This window comes from Peromyscus leucopus, chromosome 1 (assembly GCF_004664715.2).
Source record: "Peromyscus leucopus breed LL Stock chromosome 1, UCI_PerLeu_2.1, whole genome shotgun sequence".
NCBI classification, from domain to species: domain Eukaryota; kingdom Metazoa; phylum Chordata; class Mammalia; order Rodentia; family Cricetidae; genus Peromyscus; species Peromyscus leucopus.
The window spans coordinates 84,826,696-84,850,106 of NC_051063.1; the positions used below are offsets into that span (position 1 = coordinate 84,826,696).

Genomic DNA, 23,411 nt, shown 5'->3' on the forward strand with positions numbered 1-23,411 from the left:
AGTTTCTTGTAACCCATGCTACCTTAAGATTTCTAGGAATTTCCCATGCTTGTTCTCCATATATCCCTTAGCCACCATTTCCAAGGAGCACAGAGATGATTTACAGGAGAGGTAATGGGGGAGGGGTGTCTTGGCCCTTGGTGTCTTGGGGTGTAATGTCCCTTGGCTCATTGTTAGCTGGGTAAAATATGTTCACTGGTGGACAGTTCTGGAGTGTGGTGTCTATACCCCACTCCTCTGCATATAGGTGACTACTTTGTAATTTCCTTCCAGGTTGGCTGGCTCCTCTAACTGATGGCATGTTGAAGTACACGGGCCAGCAGCAGCGAGGGCATCTGATCCAGAGGGGGCCACTCTAGAGGCCAGGCCATCACCACCATGGGCCAGTGTGTCACCAAGTGCAAGAATCCTTCATCAACCTTGGGCAGCAAGAATGGAGACCGGGACCCCAGCAGTAAGTCACACAGCAGGCGCGGAGCTGGCCACCGTGAGGAACAGGTGCCACCTTGTGGCAAACCAGCTGGGGATATCCTTGTCAATGGGACCAAGAAAGCAGAGGCTGCTGCTGAGGCCTGCCAGCTGCCAACATCTTCTGGAGATGCTGGGAGGGAGTCCAAGACCAATACTGAGGAGTCTTCCTTGCAGAGGTTGGAAGAACTGTTCAGGCGCTATAAGGACGAGCGGGAGGATGCAATCTTGGAGGAAGGCATGGAGCGCTTTTGCAATGACCTATGTGTTGATCCTACGGAATTTCGAGTGCTGCTCTTGGCCTGGAAGTTCCAGGCTGCTACCATGTGCAAATTCACCAGGTTAGTCCCAGATGCTTTCATGTCAGTAGGTGAACAGAGGAGGAAAGAAAGTGACATTGGGTAGTGGTACCAGCTAGGAAAGAACTGAACTGGCTTCATATGTTTGGGGCAAGTGGTTCCCCCCTCCCTTTTCTGGCCATTTTCTCTAAAGCTTAAGTTCTGAGTTTTAGTTCTGATCCAGAGAACTCCCTAGACTCTCCTAAGGGATTTTTTTTTTTTTTTTTTTTTTTTTTTTTTTTGTTTTTTTGAGACAGGGTTTCTCTGTGTAGCTTTGCGCCTTTCCTGGAGCTCACTTGGTAGCCCAGGCTGGCCTCGAACTCACAGAGATCCCCGCCTGCCTCTGCCTCCCGAGTGCTGGGATTAAAGGCGTGCGCCACCACCGCCCCGACTAAGGGATTTTTTTAAACACATGCCTGGCACTGTAGCAGAATTACTGAATAGATTTCTCAGTAGGTAAGACTCAGGGATTTGTGTCTCCGTAAAGCTTCTTTGTCTGATATATGCTATCCTGTTTTTTTCCTCACAGAACAAAGCACTGCCTGATTGATAGATAGGTCACAGTTGAATCTATCATAGCAGTAAGAGGCAGCCTCACTGCGTACCAACCCTCTGCCTGAAGTTAAGCAGTGTGAACCCTGTTGTTAAGTTGCTGCTCAACCCCACTGACAACTGCCCAGAACTTGTCTCTTACTCCTTTACATGACAGTTCACTCATTCGATATTTATCTGTAGTCTGCCAGGCACTTTAGTGCCCATAGAGTAGGTGCCTCTGGGGGATACACCTCTACAGCCAGGCTTGTGTGCATCGAGGACAGCTAGGCTCAATTATCAAGTGGTAGTTGTACAAATTGTCATAGTTATGCATCCATATTGGGGTTGTTTATGTATAAGGATATGGCAGGCTGGGCGGCGGTGGTGCACGCCTTTAATCCCACCTTTAATCCCGGCACTCAGGAGTCAGAGCCAGTTGGATCTCTGTGAGTTCAAGGCCAGCCTGGTCTACAGAGCGAGATTCAGGACAGGCACCAAAACTACATGGAAAAACCCTGTCTTGAAAAACCAAAAAAAGAAATTTGAAAAAAAAAAAAAGAAAGAAAGAAAAGAAAAAGAGAAAAGGCAGATCGGGGCTTGAAGAATGCAGGGTTAAATAATAACTGACATTATTTTGTTGTTGTTGTTGTTAATGTTTTGTTTTTAAAGATGGGGGTCTCACTATATATAGCCCTAGTGGTCTGGAACTGTATATGTAGACCAAGGTGGCCTCAAACTCCCAGATCTGCCTGCCTCTTAAGTGCTGGGATTAAAGGGGTAAACCACCATACCTGTCCTGGCAGGATGGACTTTAAAACACAGCTATATGGCCTGTTCAGTAGATCAGATGCCTCAGACTTCAGCAGCTTGTACAGTCTCTGAGATGATAAGTGTGAAACCCTGTTGTAAACTGCAAAGTACTGTATACATGTTAAAAAAGACATATGCAGCTAGGTGTGGTGGTACATGTCTATAAACCCAACCCTCAGGAGGCTGAGGCACAAGGATAAAGAAGTCAAGGGTAGTTTGGGCTACATAATGAGACCCTCTTATAAAATAACAGAAACAAAAATAGTTAAAAGAACTTTTAAAAACTACCTATATTTGGGTTTTTTTGTGTGTGCACGCACATGTGCCATGCTTTGAATGTAAGGGGGCCAAAGGACAACTTGAGGGAATTGATTTTCTCTACCTTATGGGCTCTTGGAATCAAACTCACGTTATCAGTCTTAGTGACAAGTATATTTACCTGCTGAGCCATCTTGCCAGGCTCACAGCCATGTGTATTCATTTGTTTCTTCCTCTCATTTTTTGTGTGTGGGTGTCTTGCCTGCATTGTATGTGTCTGCACTGTATGCATATCTGGTACCCTCGGAGGCCAGCAAAGAGTGTCAGATGCCCTGGACTGGACTTACAGGTAGTTGTGAGCTGCCATGTCGGTTAGAGGAACTGAATGGGCTCCTTTGGAAAAGCAGTCAGTGTTCGTAACCCGCTGAGACATCTCTTCAGCTGTTTTTTTTTTTTTTTTTTTAATCTATCCATCTATCTTGTCTGTCTGTCTGTCTGTCTGTCTGTCTATCTATCTATCTCTCTTTATTTTTGAGGCAAGGTCTGACTACTCAGCCTTAGCTGTAGAACACTGCGTAGACCAGGCTGGCCTAGAACTCCGAGATCCTCCTGTCTCTGTCTCTTGAGGACTGGGGGGTTAGCTGTTGTTACTGGGCTGTCTTGCCTCATCATCCATGGCATCATTTTTACTTACTAATTGTACCTTTTCCTACCTGTCGCAGGAAGGAGTTTTTTGATGGCTGTAAAGCAATAAGTGCAGACAGCATTGATGGGATCTGTGCACGGTTCCCTAGCCTCTTAACAGAAGCCAAACAAGAAGATAAATTCAAGGATCTCTACCGGTTTACATTTCAGTTTGGCCTGGACTCTGAAGAAGGGCAGCGGTCACTGCATCGTGAAATAGCCATCGCCCTGTGGAAACTAGTATTTACCCAGAACAATCCTCCTGTATTGGACCAGTGGCTAAATTTCCTAACAGAGAACCCCTCGGGAATCAAGGGCATCTCCCGGGACACTTGGAACATGTTTCTTAACTTCACTCAGGTGATTGGCCCCGACCTCAGCAACTACAGCGAAGATGAGGCCTGGCCGAGTCTCTTTGATACCTTTGTGGAGTGGGAAATGGAGCGAAGGAAAAGAGAAGCGGAAGGGAGAGGTGCACTCAGCTCAGGGCCCGAGGGCTTGTGTCCAGAGGAGCAGCACTGAGGATCTGCCTGCTGCCCTGCAGCCAAGTGAGGAATTGGACCTTTCTGGAAATTACTGAAGATCCGGATATTTTCTACTTTACACCTTTCTCTGCCTTGTATTTGAAAGGGCTCTAAAATGCTGTATCATGTTTTAGGCACTTTCTTCATTTTTTTGGTTATTTTGGTTATTTCTTTTTTGGGCGGGAAATCCCCCAAAATATTTGAACCTGGCTACATGTTGTGTACCTTTTTTTGAAGCCTTCAGATAGAATAAGCCTGCCATTTCTTGCACAAATTTATTAGATTTGTTTTGTTTTTGTCGGGGAGGGTGTAGGCCCGGGTGGGGAAGTGGGACTGTTAGGTTGAATTAACATTACAAAATGATACAGTGCCAGATCTCAGTTTTGCATATGATTTTTCAGGGCAGGTCTGTACTGTGTGTAGTGCTGTTTACATGGTTGAATTTAGGTTGTAATAATTATTTTAAAATTTTACACAGATATGAATAGCAGTGTTAACTGTTAGCCACATTGCATTAATTTCCAGACAGTTGGGAGCTCTTGGAGAGCCAGGGCCAAGGCTAGTCAAGAGCATTTGCAGTCTGACGCCCCACCCCATCCCTTTAAGCTAATTTATCCAAAGCCCTTACCTCCCTCACTTCTTGCTCATTCCTTCTTTGACCTATTGCATTTCATATTTAATTTATCCATCACCATGCTGTACCTGTCAGTCAAGTGAGCAGTTTTGTTTTGTTAGAACACATTGTACTGAAAACCACTTAAGCGTTGAATGCAGAGAAAGCAGTGCTACCTCAGTTTTGCTGGAAGTAGACTTCTTTGATAGTTTTCTTTGATGTTTTTGTATTTTCATGTCATAAGTGGAAATACTGTTTTGTTTTGTTTTTTTTTCTTTTTCTTTTTCATTTGCCTTGGAGCCAAAGTTTCCGTTCCGGGTGGTGAGAAAAGTGTGCCTGCCGGCCAGCTGACCTAAAAGAAAGCTATGGCATGGAACTCTGCTTCAAACGGTTTTGGTTTTTTTTCTTTAGTTTTTGTTAAGTATCATCAGCTTACTTGTCTGGCAAGTGCAGAAGCCCGAGGCCGGCCTGAACTCTGCCAAACCAATGATCTGAGTGTACTGAATCATTACATGTGTGCCCCTCCCTCTTTGCTGCGCCCATGTTGTCACTTATTACCCCCCAGGAGTTATTTATTCTCTTTTTGTTAATGTCAAGCTCATTTGGGGTAATGTGATGACTGTTTAGGTTTACATGACCCTCCTCTCCTTCCCTTACCCCAGGTATGTATATATACATATATAAGATATGTATATATTTTACCTTTATAAAATATATATATACACATATATGTATCTATATTCCTTTATTTGTCTGCTAAAACTGGCCATAAGAGGGAGCTGCCTTTGATCTGTAGTTTAAGAAGATGCCAGGGAGTGTCATAAATGGAGGCTATTGTATATGAATTTGGACATTTTCACTAAAGAGAACTTGAATGAATTTGCCTGCAGGAAGGAGGAACCAGTTCTCTAGACTCTGCATGTTCACTCTGCAAGGCCAGCTTTGGTCAAGCTGCCACCAGGGCCTGAGGAGCTGACTCTGTCCTACCTAGTTCCACTAGAGGACCCTCTTGATAATTTCCCATTAAGAAATATCCTCAAAAAATTGTACTGGAAAGGTGGGTGACAGGAGCTTGTACAGTTCAGCTTCCAACACTTCGGAACAGATTAAAAAGGGAATCTTTTAATAAAAGTTACAAAAATATTTATACTCTTGATACAATGAAAAATGTCTATTAAATATTTGGAATTTTCTCCCTTAATTAGTCTACCCCAAATCCTGGGTATATGTTTCTCGCCATGGGCAAGAGTTGCATGCTTTGAGTTCTTTACGAGTCTTACAGCTCTGGGCTCCTATCTTTATAAAGATGATTATTTAAGGAGATGACAGTCCTATTTCCTAAAATTGGTATTGACACGGAGCATTTTTGTAGGCCTGACAATTGTCCTTTCTTGAGGGACAGATGAGAAACCTGAAAGTCAGCCACAGACTTAAGATAGTGTGCTAGAGGCCGAAGAGGCTGTTGGGCCAGATGTTGCTCCTTTCTTCTAGCCATAGTAAGACAAAAGTCCTTGAGTAAGTATCCAGGGGCCCAGCAGTTTCCCAGGGCACAGCTACACTGCAGCCTTTGGGGAAGATCTCATCCAGCCAGTTGTTCCGAATTCTGAATTAGGTAGAAGTCCAATGAGGAAGGAAGCAGCGGAGTGTTCTGGGGAGACTTGTGTCCCAGGTAAGAAAGGGTTTATGTGCAGGGAAGTGCCAGGAGAGGGAGGCAGCCAAGGGCCCCATGGACTCAAGGAACTACGAGATCCCTTCCTCACTGGGTAGATTTTAACTGACTGCTCAGTTTCTCCAACCCCAGTCATTTAGAAATTATTTGTGATCGTATTTTTAATGACCTGTTGTTGAGAAACCAGAGAAAGGAACAGTTAGGGACTTGGGCTTCTCTGTGCAGTAGGTTTTTGTTGTTTGTTTTGCCAAGAGATTCACAGCGAGGTGTAAGGGTTGTAGTTAACACTTCACTCAACCTCAGACAGGCTTGCTTCAGCAGTGGCTGGAGGCCAAATGTCTGCCCTCAGGTAGCCAGCTTTGTGACACTGGGGTGATGTAGGGAAGTGCGATATATGGTGCCATTTTGGAATTCTGCAACATCTAAGCATTACTACACAGAATCTGTTGGGAAACTGCTTACTTTTGGCAAGTGACTTTTTGAGTTTCCATGGTATTTCTTTAGTAATTTATTAGCAAGCTGGTATGAGATAAAGGGTTGCTTTACTGACTTCTTTCCCCTAGCCTTGCCAAACTTGAATGTATCATTCTTAATGACACTTTGCTGTACTTCTAGGGGTTGCCTCAGCAGCTCTCTTTACTGTGGCAGATGTGCCAACATGTGTGTGGATGGGTCCAGAAGTTTGTATGTACCCATTTGATAAAGAAAAAAATCTCCAGAGCTGGCTGAAAATTCAAATTTCAGTCAAAGCTTTGGGCTAAGGAAAAGATACAAGAAAATGTGCAAAGCAGTATTGTTCATATTGGATGGACACAAAGTAAAGAGTTAAGCTGCACACAGTATTAGCTTGAAACAGTACTGTCTCCTAGGGCCTGCTCTTCAGGCCAGATCAGGTCATGGGACCCCATAGATTATGTACTTGGACCATTGGTGGGAAGTTGCTGAGATAAAAGACTAGTCCAAAAAACGAATGAAGCAAAAGACCTGTACATTGGAATGTATTGTTTGCTATATTTCAAGTGGGGTCTTCAGTGCAGCAGGTAGACCCAGTTATACAGTTACATAAGGAACAGAAAGAAAACTACTGTTAAAAAGTGCCCCCACCCTCCACTTTCTTTAGATTTCTTATTCTCCTGTGTATGTTAGGATGGCTAGTGATGACCTGAACAACTTGGTAACTGACAAAAGTCTTACTTGGAGGACTCAAGCAGTATTTGGCTTAAATACTTGAAAGGACAAAATTATCAAAATATGTCAATTAGGGCTTTTTAAGGACATGTGACATTGATCCTCCCTTCTGGGTCATGTAGAGGGGAGGTTCTTGCCACTTCTCTTCAGAGTACATTCCTATGTTAAGCTGTAATAGTAGCCCATACCAGTTGGCCCAGGACTACATGCTGGGGATGGTCCCCCCCCCCTTTAAAAAAAAAAAGAATGATGCTTGAGCATAGGATGCCGATGCTGAGATGGTTTGATTGGCTGAGTAATCAAGTTCTAATTCTAGTGTTGGAGTGGTGTGTTCTGTTTCTCTTGGAAACCCAGCCTGCTCTTAGATACCTACTTCCATCACATATCTTGAGCATTGCCAAGAGAAGCCATTCAACAGCTGCTCTTTTTCTCTCAGCACAAATATATTTGCTATAGAAGAAGTATCTTCCCTCTAATACTGATCCCCAGTCCTCAGAATCTGATTAACTGCTCTTCCCTGCTGCACTGAGTATATGGTTCTAGGTTTTAAAGAGGGAATTTGAAGCAATAGGTAAACAGGGCTTGATTGAATTGGTCTCATATATATCCTGTCTTAAGCCGATGAGGTGATGAGTCCACTGCTCATGTGACCCTCCACCGTTGTGGATCCCTCTTGGTTTGTGACCAGCATATGTTTCTTGAGGTTGTACAAACTTGACAAAAGTTAATACTTTTGTATTCTCTGCACTGTTGCACTCTCAAATAGCCCCTTGAATAGTAACTTGATATACACATTTTTGTCTTTGATGTCTACAGTATTTTTTTTTGTTTTTGTTGTTGTTTTTAATTTGAAGGTTATCTGCTGTTGGATTCAATAAATTTGTTTACCTGACTATTGATATTTCTGCAGAAAACAAAAACCAGTGAATTTATTCTGAGGCTTAAGTTATCCACTTTTCCTATGATGCTGTGATCTATTAACAGCTTGGGAAAATGACCCATATAGGATAGGAGCCCAGCTCCAACCAAACGCAGGTAATGATCTCCATATACTGTGAATGTTTATAAGCCTACTATTGAAATCATCTTTCTTACCTTAAGTAACTCAATTCTCATGAGAAAAGTCAAATCTTGAGCCCTGTGTATGAATGACCCCCTAGGTCTAATCAGGCTTGTAGTGATTAAGCTCATCTTTTATTCATCTGCAAAATAAAGGCATCTCCATCAGTGTTAGGGTTTAAGGAAAAGTTTATGAGACACCCATGATACCTCATGGTGCTCAACCATCCCCTATTAAGATTCTCTAAAATAATGCTAGGTACACTGGGGGGCAGGAGCAGAGTTTAATGTGTGGCATGACATTTGATCCTTTATCACTCATTGCTCCCTAAAAGGGCTCAACTTTCTATTGTGCCAAATTGGGAGAGGAAAAATTGTAACAGGAACTCTGAGACGGCCATCAGCTTCTTAAGTTCTAGACTTAAGACCCTTAGTTCCTTTCTTGTATTTTCTGGTTGTCTGTTCAAGAATGGCACTGGCCAGCCATCTTGCTCATTTCTTTTGTGGAAGTGCTGATGGTTCCTCAAAGGTTCCTAGCCTCTTGGTAACTCTTAAAATGTTGTAAGTGCAGGATGGTGATCAGATAAGCCTTTTCAGTTGGAAAGGGCTTAGTAAGCATGATATTCCTGAGAAAATGTGTAGTTTTACCCTTGTTCCACACTCTTCCCATTGACTTCTGGGTTTGTCCTTTTTAATAAGCACAGAAGGGACCTACAGATTGGAGAGTAGCAGATAGCCAACTAGGGTGCTGTTAACAGTGCTGTATGATTATAAGCAGATATTAAATGATTGGCAAGTCATTGTTATACAATTACCAGATGAGCATTTTTTGCATGGACTTCTACTAAGAAAGTATACTAAAAATAGTCCAGAGGGATAGAGAAGAGTCTCTTTAATCAAGTTGCATAAAAACCTCCAGTTGCCTTTTCCTGTGGTGTTGCCTTTTTCCTGCTCCTCAGGCAGCTGCCTTGGCAGTTCAGCATTGGCTGCTAGAAGGGTGTGGGAGGAACAATGCACAAACGCACTTATGAATGGAATGTGTGTTTTGCAAGAGGCCAAGTTGGCAGCTTTAGTTTCCAAAAGGTGGGACATCAGCTGGAAGAACACAGTGTGCAGAAGTCTCAGAAGTTTGAAGGCTAGGTCCATTTAGTTCTGTAGTGGGGGCCCAGGGGGAAACCCTCATCCATGCTGAAGAAGATAATCTTGCCCAGTTCAGAACGCCTTAATAGCTTCTTGCAACACTTTGCAAAGGCCACTAATGCTTGCTACTTACTCAGCACTACTCATGCTGGACTTTTGGTACTTAATCTTCCTACCAACCATGAAGTGTAGGTACTGATTTCCCCATTTTAAATGGGGTCTTAGGAAAATAGTTCCCAGTCTACTACTATTCTTGAGATTTTTCACGAGCTAGATCTTTTTTTTTCCTCGAGACAGGGTTTCTCTTGTGTAGCTTTGCACCTTTCCTGGAACTCACTTGGTAGCCCAGGCTGGCCTCGAACTCACAGATATCCGCCTGCCTCTGCCTTCTGAGTGCTGGGATTAAAGGCGTGTGCCACCACCGCCCGGCCAACGAGCTAGATCTTTGAAGTCTCATAATTCTTAAAAGTAGGTATTTCTTCAACTTACACAGCTGTGGAAATGGACTCAAAATGACCCAAATACCCAGCAGCAGAACTGAAGTTCTAACCCACACTTTTCCATGTCCATTAGAGGGACTGTCTTTCAGGACAGAAGCCTCAAAAGGTAGATCTCAATTGAAGCCCACTGCTTTAGAGCTCAGCTGGAAAGGAAGCTCAAGTGGGCACAAGTTTCCTCCTGACAGAAGAACTTCAGGAAGCAGTGTGTTGATGTCAAATCAAACTCTAGTGCTTGGTTCCACTTATGGTCCAATCTTATGGAGGCTTCATTTAAGGGCTGAACACTGCCCTATGTGCCCAACCCTAAATTTTCAGAATTATTTCTTTCCTAACTATAAAAGTAAGTAATGATGCTGAACCGTTTTTTCTTTTGTTGTTGTTTTGTTTTTACTGGAAGCAGGGTCTCACTATGTAGCCTTCAGTGGCTTGGAACTCACTACATAGACTGGCCTGGCTTTCAAACTGGAGACCTGCCTCTGTCTCCAGAGTGTGTGCACCACCAAGCCTGCCTGCTTTTTGTTTGTTTTTTGTTGTTGCTGTTTTCTATTTTAAAATAGAACCTTCCATCAAAGCATTTTGTAAAACATGATTTGCCAGTCCTACTAATCAGAGAGAAATACTGTTAACATCTTGGTATACAACATTCCAGGCTTGGTTCCAATCCTATGCATAGCTTTGTACATTTCCCCTATGCAACAGGAATCAAAACTATAATACTGTTCTATAGCCCTATGCACACACATGCATGACTATGAACTCAACTTCATTTATCTCTATGGTAATTCTGAGAGCCAAGTGTGCTGACAAATGGCTTTGATCCCAGGAGGCAGACACAGGTAGACCTCTGAGTTTGAGCAGTCTACATAATGTTCTAGGACAGCTAGGGCTACACAGTAAGGCCCTGTTTCAAAAAGCCAAATACTAATTCTATGAGATACTAGCATCTCTGTGCCTGGACCAATAATATTTAACTTAAGTTGAGCAATAACGTAAAAAGTTGGGATTAGAAGGGGGCACATGTGCACAGCACACTCATCACTTTGTGCACTTTTTGGTACAAGCATCTTATCTTCAGTTCTTCTGATGGAATTGCAAGATCTGAGTGTAGAAAGGAAGATTTTAGGTGACTGGCAGATTAGTTGACTTCCTCTGGAGCAGGTTTGCAACTGTGGACCTGTGTCTCATCTTCCAACAATGTTACTAGTTAGTCACATTAAAACATCAAAACTGGCGTTTCCAAGTGCTGCCCTGGTGTGATGGCGACACCTGCTGGTGAAGAGTGATGCTGCAGCTGTAGCCCAGGAAGGAGGGATTCCCATACATGGAAGTGGGTTCTAACTATAAAAGCTAACAGTCTTCCACTGTCTTTGCTCTGGCCAGATGTTTAGTATAGCAGATGCCAGAGAATCAAAAGTGTCTCCAGTTACTTACAGAAATTTGACAAGCTGGCTGGATTTTCTTTTCTTGGTCTTTGCAGTATATGCCATTTTAATGGCAGTACTACAGCAATCAATCAGTATCTGTGTAAATAAACTCAGACACAAAACACTCATTTTCCCTCTTATGTCTTAAGAGGAAGAAATGTTTTGAGTTTTAGGCATTTATTGAAATTTTGCACATGACAATATACTTCAGCTGGTATCCCAACTTTTTACCATAGCTGTCTGCTAGATGGAAAAGCTGTCATCCTCTTGAAGGGGCTGTAGCCTAGTCACATTCTCTATATGGAAAAGTGTGGGGAGACTCACACTCCCAGGCCTGGGATGTCACTTTCTTCTTCCTCCTTTATTTTCATCAGTCCTAAGCCAGGGTGTGATCTAAAAGTGCTGCAATAAAGAATGAAGACATGTTTTTATTTAGAGGGCTAAATGAATGGCTGTATGCGCCTAAGAAAAAGGACGTAAGGTTTTAAGCAAGTGTGTACAATACACCAAGAGGCAGGTTCATGGAAAGCTGCCTGCTGGAGTGGGCTCAGTGAAGAAGCCTGATTCAAATCCTAGAGATGGATGGACGACACATTTCAAATAAGCCTCATTTTTCCCCCTTAACTATAAAATTCTAAAACATTTAAGTTACTAAACCACTAAGGCTTAGAGAAGCATAGTAATGACTAGCATTTTCTGGGCACTTCTTACAAATCAAGTATGTACAGTTTAAATACCTGTCTCTTTAATCCTTAAAAGCAGCTCAGTGATACAAATGTTCAGTCCATTTTCTAAGCAAAGAAACAGGCTCAGACACAACTCGTTTAAGTCATACTGTAAGGAACAGCCAGGTTTCAGTAATGAAATGTGTCCTCAGAGTCCTTAGAAAGTGGGGTTAGTATTTCGCTTTATTTAAAGACTTTGTTAGTGCATCTGAAAACTTTATACTATTACTTAATGATGCATGTCATTAAAAGTGCTTACAACTGAAGAGTCATCGGATACCTCTTAGTTTACTGCCACCTTTTGTGAATATGCATGGGATGGATTAAGAGAGCTAAAGGAGCTCTTTGAGGCAAGGAAGGCAGAAAATGAGCAAAACACAAACTGTTAAGCTGCTGTCTAACAAGGACTAACCTTTAATGAATGGCTCTGGAGTCAGATCATTATGGTTCTAAGCGTGAGTAGTTACACTTACTAGTTGTGACCTTGGAAAATTGCTTAAAAAGAGTCATTATCTTTGGCTTAATAAGGATTCTAAGAATTCTGACCCAAAGTCTATGTACGTAGCACAATACTTGCTTATTAAGGGTCTGACAGATTCCCACGTGCCAACCCAGTCTAGTGAGTCTCCTGGACCCTTGCCTGCCTGCACCACACCAGACCTCCGGGCCTAGACTAGATAAAACATCCTGTGCACTGGCCCAGTCTGTTGAGTCCCCAGGACTCTTGCCTGTTTGTGCCATCCTCCATTGCCTAGCCATCCTGTGTCGTAGCCAAGTAACCTGAACCTCACCTGGCTGCCATGTTCCTAATCCTCAGGCCCAGCTTTAGTTACATAGCTTATACTCTGGTGAGTATACACAGCTTAGCCTGGTGAGCACCCAAGACACCATGGGCTTACCGCAAATAGATAGATGAAACTAGCATTGCAAACTAGCCATCGTATGCATAAGTCTCTGGCCGAGTGCTGTGCTCTGACTGTCCAGGCAGCAACAGCATCCATCGCCAGGCCAGCTTGTACAATAGCCATCCATCCCATCCACATTTCTTGCTTACCACTGAATTGGAATCACCCGTTTGTTGAATCCAAAATCAACATTGAGTATCTGAAGGATTGACTATCAATTCTTGATACCTGATCTGAAATCAACCAAGCTTGGGCAATAACAAAACCAAAACAAAACTTCCAATCAACAGAGGCAGCCTAGAATCCGACATACAGCCAACAAACAAAGTCTACATGACCAAGTCACATTGCAAAATACAAATATGAAAGGCCAAGACATTATGTCTCTTTCATAACTCACTAGCCCTATAGAAATGTTCTCCAGTAAAAACTACCTAGATGAATCCCAGGACACAATTTAAAAGAACAATTATAAACATCAATGAATCCAAACGCTTAAAGAAGACAATAGGAAATAACTCAATGAACTTAGGAGGATAAGAATAAATCCAAGAAAACATAAATATGTGGCTGAATGAAATGACAAGACAGTTCAAGATCTGAAAACTGAATTTAGTAAAGAGGTAGAAATAATGAAATTGCAAAACTCAATAACCCAATTAGAAAATTCAGGAAAGCCCTATCAGTAGAATAGATCTAGAAGACAGAATATTCGGATTTGAAGATAAAGTATAGGAATTAGGAGGATGGAGAGAGAGCTCAGGCATTGTGAGCACTCACTGCTCTTGCAGAGGACCCATGTTCAGTTTTGGTTCCCAGTGCTCACATCAGGTAGCTTAGAACTGCCTCTAACTACAGCCCCAGGGGTTCCACTGCCCTCTTCTGTCCTCTAATGCAGTCAAACTCGTGGCATATACATACACAAACTCATGTATATACACATAAAAAATAAAAAGAATTGGACCACACTGGCAAAGAATATGAAGAATTAACAAAACTACATGAAAGGTATCCAAAAAATTGTGAGACACCATGAAATGACAAAATCTGGCCATGTGTGGTGTCATGCCTTTAATCCCAGCAGCCAGGGCTATGTAGAGAGAACCTGTCTCAAAAAACCAAAAAACAAAAAGGCCAAGGCTACAACTTATAGGTACAGATGAGGGACTGGAATCCTAAGTCAATGGCACAGACAAGAACTTCAACAAGACCATATAAGAAAACTCCCCTAAATTAAGGAGATATTACTTAAACTATCATTTGTACTACAACATCTCCTAGAATATCAGAATCTTAAGATATTTTTTACTTTTTGACATAGGACTTTATGTAGACCACAGTGGCCTAAACTTATGTAGTTGAGACTGGCCTTGAACTTTTTTCTGCTCTATCTCCCAAGTGCTGTGATTATAGGTGTGCACTACTAAACCCAGTTTTTATGATATGTTTAAGAAACAAAACAATTTGAGCTGGCAAGATGGCTCAATGGGTAAAGGCATTTGCCAATGAGCCTGATAATCTGAGCACATGTATGCACACCCCCACACAAAAGATAAATGAATAAATCTGACAAAGAAAAACTTAGAAAGGGAGAATCTTTCTATATAGTTCTATAATTTTCTAACTAATCCAAAAAGGCCCTTCACACACATACACCACATACACTCATGAACTATAATGTATGTTTTAGGATTTAATATTAATTTTTCTTTAAGTAAAATACTTACCATACTTTATGTTTTGAAAGAAATCACTGATTTACTGAAAATCCCTCACAAGAGGATTTTATTTTGAGACATGTTTTCACAATGGACTACAGGACTGGGTTTGAATTCATACTCTCGCTTCAATCTTCCAAATACTGGGATTATAGGTATGACACCATCCATGGGATTATAGGTACCTTTTCCAGCTTAGACTTATGATGGGGAAGTAGCTTGGCCACTTGTTAAAAATATATAATAGGAGCTTGAACCAGACCCACACAGCCTATCTCAGTATTTGTTAAGCTTAAAATTAGAATTGAGGAATAGAATTGTTGTCCCTCCAAAGCAGAGATGGCAATGCAGGAAAGAACAGGGAAGTCAAGAACATACTTCTGATATGTAAGGAGGGTAGGCCTGGTCACAGCTGGCTGGGCCAGTGTTGGGATATCTTGTCCTTCTGCTGTCATATGTAGCTCTTCTTACCCAGCTTAGAGGACCTCTGCCTCTGATTTTAAGGTGGGATAAGCTGCATCAGAAGGACCAATAAGTTTAAGCATACAAGTGAAATAGAAACGTAATGTCTACCTTTTGGAACTGTGATGAGAACTCATGTAAATCCTCTTTATGTGTCGACATCATTTAACTAAAGGTCTCTTCTTGAGAACAGATGAATTCCAGGGATCAGAATCCCAAGGACAACACATCAAATCCTTACTTCTTAGTTCCAGCAGCAGGATGAGGCAGAGGGTGCCTGGGCTCAGGCTGTGGTAGAGCTTTTCAATCCTCTAGTCACAGCGCCAGGCTACTATCTTTGGGTGGTTCTCCTTCAGAGTCTAGGAGCAAAGTTAGTGTCAACATTTAGCCTCCTGTTCACCTTTAGAGAAGTTAAAGCACTTCCTCTGGTTCTAAAGCCACAAGAAGCTCTGGGAAAAAAAATCCCTTTCTGAATAGCAGCCCTCTACAGACCTCAGTGACTTAGGACCTCTGTGACAGAGAGCAGCTGCTGTTGATTCTTTCAAATGGGTCTTCCAAAAGGACCCTAAGGTAGGAAGCCATATCACTGATGAGGTTCCCTGCCTGCCTTTGCCATTAAGGGTATCTGTGATCTTGGCTGAGTCACTGACCAGCTCTAATCTCTACCCCTCATCTGTTAAGTATGAGACTACATTAAGCTTTACAGCCTACCTCCACTCTCATACATATGCCTTCTTTATACATGCATTCCCTTTAAAATGAAAATTCTGCCTTAGTCTTGCCTAATCTCAGGTCTGATGTTGTACAGTTTAATGTAAGTCCTAAACTTTAGAAGTAGAAATAACAAAAAAAGTCTTGCCAAGACAGCCAAATTTGGGAAGCCCTGAACGAGTTCACCTAAGACTTATCCACCTCTCCAGTCTCCCACCCTGGTCCCTCAGAGTTCCTTACAGAACCACCTTGAGGAAAAAGAATGGGGTTTTAGTGGTTATTATCAAAGGAACAAAAGTATTTGAGCTGAGAGAAGAACCAATATGGCTAGGGCTGGAGGAGGCTGGAGAGTGACATAAGATGGGGGCCAGGGCGAGAAAAACAAACCAAGAAAAAGCTTGAAGGATGTAGTGCCAATGAGCAAGTCTTTCCTGGCTGTGCTCCAGAACCAGAAGTCCAGGGTCCAGAACCAGAAACCCCAGCAGCTACCTTCCCTGCTGACTCCAAAGCACACTCATTACCTGAAGACCTGCTTCTCCAAGAGAGGCGGAACTAGTCCAAATCCTGAAGGCATTGCTGGTTCAGGATGTATGTCCTTGAGCCATGCCTGGAGGTGCCTAGGGGTTAGGGCATATCTGCCTTTCAACTTCCAGTCCTTGCCTTTGAGAATTTCAAGGGCTACCTGGGCACTGTCACGAGTTGTGAACTCTGAAAGTAGGAAAAATCCCAACATTTGTTAATGAGGGCCAAGAAAGCAGATCAACAGATAAGCTAAGGTCTGGCTAAGGTGTGAGAATAGGGTAGATTTAGAAGCTCCACCCTGGTCTACTCCAGGAAAGCTTGTTTGGTGAATCCCTTCTTTGACCTCATTTACTACCATCTATAATCTCCTTCAAGGCTACATTTAATGGTATAAACTTACTCAAGAAACAGTAGTTTTTTCTTTTTTTTGCTTTCTTTTTTCTTTTCTTTTTTTTTTTTTTGCTTTCTGCTTTTAACATCTTTAGGCAGGATCACAGCTTCCAGGTCAGGAAAGAGGCTGGAGTGCTCCAACAGGTGTTCTTTAAAAGTTTCACCTAATCCAGCCACATATATAGTAGCTTGGTTCTCAGAATCTTGCTCTAGCTCATGTAGTGGCCAATTAGGGTTTATTAGCATATAGCGATATCCACAGCAAGCTCATGCATAAGGGTGTCACACTCAAGGGTGAATTCTGTCACATGCCTGTGCACCTAACCAAGGAAAGATGGTATTAGTGGTACAAAGTCACCATTTTAACTAACCCTCTGTCATGCTGTATATCACTAAGTCAATATGCATCTTTCTAATCTAGAAGGAGGCCAATAAGTGCTTCACAGAACTGACTGTGGATTTAATTGATAAAAAAAATACATACTTTCATATAAATCTATATTCTCCAGTTCCCTGTCTGCTGCCTCCATTGAAATCTTGTTTACTTGTACAAAAAGAACTTCCCAATACCACCATCTCACCCCCTTGAAAGCTAAAGGAATGGGCAGACTCAGAATAGCCACTCACAACAAACCATCCAGGGATAAGGATACTTGATAAAGAATACAATGAAGACCCTGGTCTAGCCAGACAGATCTTTATAAAATTGAAAGTTACTTAGTCTTAACTAAGGGCATTTATTACAATGTCTCATGCCTGGGCATCTCCAGGATGTCCCTACATCTGGGCTGTGGTAAACCTCAATTAGATGAAGGGGTCCGCCTCCAACCTTGGCTCTCTTACCCTGATGTAGGGACCTTCTACCAGAATGCCATTCGTGGTTTCTATAGCCAGCTGAGCAGCTTCCAGGACTTCATACTGTATACAGAAGTAAGGCTGCAGAAAGACCAAGGGTTTATTTACCATTGTTACTTTCCAACTCAAACTGCTAGAGGAAGGGACTGAGAAAGGGACCCAAACCACAATGGATGCCTTTTAACGTGCTGGGCCAAACAGGCAGTGGATTGCAGATTCTCAGTCAACTTTTTAAGTAAAATCACCAAAGTTCAGGAATTGGTTTTCAGACAGTAACTTTCATTTTTCCATTTAAAATCAAAGCCCATTGTGATGGTAAGGAAAACTAACAAATTCATCACTACCTAACTTGCTCTTCATATTTATTACAAAGCATTAAGGTCATTCATGTATGTCACAAGCAGGGATTCCCAGATGTCTGATTAGTTTGATTTTTAGGCAGTTTTCCAGTCCACTTGGGAAGCTAAGTTCTTCTGCTGGCTAGGCCAAATCTTAGGACTCAAAGTAGCTAAATCACTGTAATCACCTGAGCCATATATCATCATAGAGAAAAGCCCTCCTATAGAAAAGTTTTACATTGTTTTGGACAATTTTTTGAAAATGACACCAAAGGCAATTAACAAAGGTGAAAAAAAAAACGGCAAACTGGATTTCCTCAAAATTAAAAGCTTTTACACATCAAGACTACTGAATTGTAAAAGGCGGTCTACAAAATAGGAAAAAAATCTTACAAGCCACATAAGTATTACAAGATTGAAACTTTAAAATTATACAGAGTTTCAATTTGGAATGACGAAAAGTTACAGAGAAGGATGGTCATGGTGACTGTATAGTATCAGTGTACTTAATGTGAACTTAAAGGGTTAGATAGGCAAACTCCATGTTATATATGTATTATACAAAAAAAAAAAAAAAAAAAAAAAAAAAAAAACCCAAAAAACCCAGCAGAAAAGCCAGCAAGAAGACATAAATGGTTACAGTCTTGCAACAAACTTCCTAATTCCAAGTCTATTCTCAGAGATAATATTTAAATTTTTAGGTATAGGAACAGAAAAAGTAACTTTGGAAGTCCTTATGTTTTCATTCGTTATTATTGTACCAGGTTATGAGCTGCCTCAGTTCCACATTCTGAAGGTGGAAAAGAAAGTACTGACATTTTCTCCTACTCCTCTATTCAGCTGATTTAGTCCTCCCTCTGGAGGCCTCCACCCTTACTACTTGCTCCCTAATGTTCTATAGATAACCCTTATTCCTGGAGAAAGTCTCACTAGGTAGGCCTGGCTGACCTGGAACTAGATCAGGGTCGCCTTGACGGGGCAGTGGTTGTTCTGCCTCTGCCTCCAGGTGCCACCATGCCCAGCTCTATAGATGTTATTATGCTGTTTCTGGTTTTCATTCCTGTCATATCTTCTTTTATGCTTATGCTATTGCTTCAGATGTCAACCTTAGTCATTTACTTACTTATGATATAATAATGATGGTATGACCATAAAGATGGAGATTTAAGTTTTTTGAATTATATAAATTTTAAGATGATATATAAGTATTTAAATAATTACAAATATTTTTCCTTTTATTGAAATAGTTTTAAAATCATTAAAATCTTTTATAGAGCATTTACATAAATAAAAATCCACTACACAAAATTTACTCCAAGAGACTAAAGAATTAAAGAAAAGCAGGCCAGCAGAACTCTTACCTTGTTCAGTGCCCCTACAATGCACTGTATCAGTTTTCCTTCAAAAACAGAAAATGAAAATCAAAGTTGAGTGTTATGTAGTGCATGGTAGCATACACCTCTAACCCCACCTACTCAGAAGCTGAGTCAGGAGGACTGCATATCTTATAGCAACACAGGCTACACAATGAGATCCTCTCTAAAACTAAATAAAAAGGGTTAAGAATGTAGCTCAGTGGCCGGGCGGTGGTGGCACATGCCTTTAATCCCAGCACTTGGGAGGCAGAGGCAGGCAGATCTTTGTGAGTTCGAGGCCAGCCTGGTCTACAAAGCGAGTTCCAGGAAAGGCGCAAAACTACACAGAGAAACCCTGTCTCGAAAAACCAAAAAAAAAAAAAAAAAAAGAAAGAAAGAAAGAAAGAAAAAAGAATGTAGCTCAGTGACAGAGTGCTTGTCTAACATGCTTAGGCTCTAGGTTTAATCCCTAGTCTCTCTGTCTCTCTCTCTCTCTCTCTCTCTCTCTCTCTCTCTCTCTTTCTCTCTTCACACACACACACACACACACACACACACACACACACACACAACCCTTTATAAATCAATCATCCTTTATTGTATCCTAGCTATTGGCCTACTGTGTAGTTAAAACCTATACAACTTCCTAAGATAGGGAAGTTATAGTTCTGTAATTTTTAAATTATGTTTATTTATTTAGTTTGTTTGTGTGTCTGTCTGTGTGTGTGCATGTGCCATAGCTGGCATGTAGAAATCAGTGGACCCCTTGTGGAAACTGGTTCTCTTCTCCACCAATGTGAGCCTCAGAAATTAAATTCAGGTCATCAAATTTGGTAGCAAGTGCCTTTATCTGCTAAACCATCTGGCTAGGTAGCTTCACTATTTTTTTTTAAACGGTATCATCATTTTCTTTATTTTCAAATTATTTTTAAAATTTATTCTTTTTAAGTTATGTATATGTGTGTCTATCTGTGTGTGGGTCTGATTCCCCTGGGGATGGTTGTGAACTGCCTGATGTGGGTTCTAGGAGTTGAACTCAGGTCCTTCAGACGAGCAGTACATGCTCCTAACCACTGAGCCACAACCCCCAACTACTCTTTTTTTAAAGGATATTTTTATCATGTAAAGGTGAGGTCAGAACAAAGGCTTCATTCAACCAGCAGGGATTTTGTTGTTTTTCCTTTTTTGAGACAGGATCTCTCTATGTAACCCTGGCTGTCCTGGAACTCTCTATGGAGACCACACTGGCTTCAAGCACACAGAGATCCTCCTGCCTCTGCCTCCTGGAGTTCTGAGATTAAAGGCGTGTGCTACCATACCTGTCTTCAGCAGACATATTTTTGTCTGGCCTACATGATATATTTCTCTTTAAGCAAAGCAAAATAAAAATTGTAAGTGCACAAAAACATAAGTTCTGGGAAAAACCGATTATATGGGTCAAGTACTAGCCCCATCTGGAGATGAGCTGGAGAGCTGGAGATGAACAAGCTCAATTCACTAATTTGTTAGCCGCACAGCGCCCCCATCATCTGATTTTTCTAAGAAAGTAAAAAATCTTAATTTTCTCATCTTACCCTAGAAGTTTCAAGAACAAGAGTTATTGACTGGACTGGGCCCAAGCTGTTAAACGTCTTCTTCACAGCCCCAATGTTACAATTTTTGAAAAATGGCCCAACATAGACAGCTGACATCTCTGTCCACTTGGTCTTCGTCTACAGGAAAAACACAGAATTGAAGAGGTGGATGTGAAACTGAACTGAAACCATAAGGCAAAGCATGGCTTACCTTTTCAAATGTCTAAAGTCCACAGCTGTTATAGGGCTGGGGAGATAGCTCAGTGGTTAAGAGCACGTGTTGCTCTTGCAGAAGAGTTGGATTTAATTCCTAGCATCCACATGGTGGTTTACAACCATCTGTAACTCATTCAGGGAACCTGATGCCCCCTTCTGACATCTAAGGGCACCAGACATGCATGTGGTACATACATATGTACTTGGAGACTAAATATTCATGCATAAAAAACATAAAAAATCTGTATTCAAGTCAAACATGGTGGCACATGCCTTTAATCCCAACACTAGGGAGGCAGAAGCAGAAGGATCTCTGAGTTTGAGACCAGCCTGGTATCCAGAGAGTTCTAGGACAGCCAGGCTACATAAAGAACCTGTCTCAAAAAACAACAACAACCACCACAAAAAAACAAAGAGTCTGTACTCAAGGATGTCCACTCCAACATTATTTATAATAGGGAAAATTAAAAACACAAACACTCTCAATAATAGGTATACCACACAGTGGAATGTCTTACATATCTTAAAAATAAGAAAAACTATGTAATGACACAGAAGATACATTTTAAATTAAATTAAAAAAAATAAAGTCGCAACAAGGGGCTAGAGCAATGGCTCAATGGATGAAGTACTTGCTTGAGGACCTGAGTTCAGGTTCCCAGCACCCACATGAAAACGTGAGTGCCTCTAATCCCAGTGCTGGCAGTAGAGACAGAATGTCCAAATCAGTGAGCTCCGATTCAGTGAGATACCCTGACTCAAAAAAAAAAAAGGCTAAAAGTGATAAAAGAAGATATTTAATGATGGCTTCTGACCTTGTCTCTGCCTATGCATGCACAGGCATATGAACCCACCCACCTACATACCTGTACATATATACACTAAACACATACACAAAACAAAGTTGCAAAACAATATACTCAGTCTCATTCCTATTTTTATAAAACATGTTTTTCAAATGTTAATGTATATTGAAATAATTTGGAGAAATGGATGTGAATTTAATCCCGTGTGCATTACTCTCCTTAATGAAGGAAGGCTGTAAGTTATCACAGTTTAGCAGAACCCACCTACTTACTCTTTTCTTCAGCTCCTCAGCAAAGATGGGTGGAAGGGTTCAGAAGAGAGCTGCACACTGTTGAAGGGAAACAAAGGGACTTCCACTTGGCTTGCTCAAGTACCTGAAGAGAGCAGACAGCGCAGACTAAATGAGTTAGGAACCCAGTACTACTCAGCTCCCTCAGGGGCCACATAAATATAAACAATTGCCTTTTACTTATACCATAAAGTAGTAGTACACAGCTGACTTGCAGGTCTAGAGAAAAATGGTAACAGCACACAGTCTCCTAGAAAAGCCATTAAATCACTGCTTCTTGGCCTTTCCAGTTTCATATACTATGTTGTCTGTCCAAGAATAACATATGCTAGGAATCTCTGCTGAAGCAGGAAGATGGAATCCACTGCTTCATATCCACTCCATACATCAACCTGGTACTGTAGAACCTCGCACCCTTCTAGGGATATAAGACTTGCTTTCTTTCTAAAGGCAGCTTGCAACAGGGCCCGGAGGCACAGGCTTATAATCCCAACCACACAGAGGCTGAGGATGATAGCAAATTCAAGACCAAGTTATGGATTGAATTCAAGGCCAGGCTGGACAACTTAGTGAGACCTTGTATCAAAATAAAAAGGGCTGGGAATATAGAATAGTGGAACAGCTCTTAACATACATAAGAACTTGGGTTTGACCCTCTAGTATCACATAAAAGCCATGACCCATACTTTAAATATTTCTAAGAGAGTGATTACCACACAACCTTCAAATCACTTGTAAGAAAATAAATTCCAAGAGAAGCCTTCATCATTACACATTGCTGCAAGTCAGTAAATAAAGAAAATAAAAAAGGAGGCTTAAGAGAGTCACTGATCAATGTGCCTGAAAGAATTAGATGAACTGTAAATAGAAGCACCCCTAGAAAGAAGAAGTCCAACCAAATGCAAAGAATGTCACAACTTTGATATTCCATAACACCTGGCTATAAGACTGGTGGCCAGAAAGCAGCATGAAATATACAGAAAAAAGGTAGTGCCCTTTGTAGATGTGTTGAAAGATGAAAATAAAAAGGTCAAGTAAAGCTCTTGCAGAGAGAGATGACAGATGCCAACCTTTCCTAACAATATTATAAATTCCTCTCTTCTTCCTAACACCATAAAATTAGTCTCAAACAGGGGCTGGAGAGATGTCTCAGTGGTTAAGAGTACTGACTGCTTTCCCAGAGGACCTGGGTTCAATTCCCAGCATTCACATGACAGCTCACAACTGTTTGTAACTCTAATTCCAGGGGATCTGACACCCTCACATAGACATACATGCAGGCAAAAACACTAATACACATAAAAAAATAAAAAATAACACTAAAAAAAATTAATC

General features: G+C 41.4%; 2 protein-coding genes across 4 annotated transcripts in view; one reads left to right on the top strand and one right to left on the bottom strand.

Annotated features, from left to right (window-relative positions):
- The window catches only part of Dcun1d3 (defective in cullin neddylation 1 domain containing 3), a 45,554-nt gene extending 37,576 nt beyond the window's left edge, over positions 1-7,978 (top strand). For all 3 annotated transcript variants that reach the window (XM_028867818.2, XM_028867816.2, XM_028867817.2), the window contains exons 2-3: positions 274-809; positions 3,131-7,978. In XM_028867818.2, coding sequence (XP_028723651.1) covers positions 379-809; positions 3,131-3,614 — 915 coding nt within the window. In that variant the 5' untranslated portion in view covers positions 274-378 and the 3' untranslated portion in view covers positions 3,615-7,978. The remainder of the gene's footprint in view (positions 1-273; positions 810-3,130) is intronic.
- A 3,356-nt stretch (positions 7,979-11,334) lies between these two features.
- Rexo5 (RNA exonuclease 5) overlaps positions 11,335-23,411 on the bottom strand; it is a 38,057-nt gene continuing 25,980 nt past the window's right edge. The window contains 11 exon segments of the mRNA XM_028867826.2: positions 11,335-11,611; positions 15,261-15,273; positions 15,276-15,378; positions 16,260-16,438; positions 16,653-16,682; positions 16,723-16,849; positions 16,903-16,962; positions 17,486-17,578; positions 20,765-20,902; positions 22,059-22,090; positions 22,093-22,148. Coding sequence (XP_028723659.2) covers positions 11,530-11,611; positions 15,261-15,273; positions 15,276-15,378; positions 16,260-16,438; positions 16,653-16,682; positions 16,723-16,849; positions 16,903-16,962; positions 17,486-17,578; positions 20,765-20,902; positions 22,059-22,090; positions 22,093-22,148 — 913 coding nt within the window. The 3' untranslated portion in view covers positions 11,335-11,529.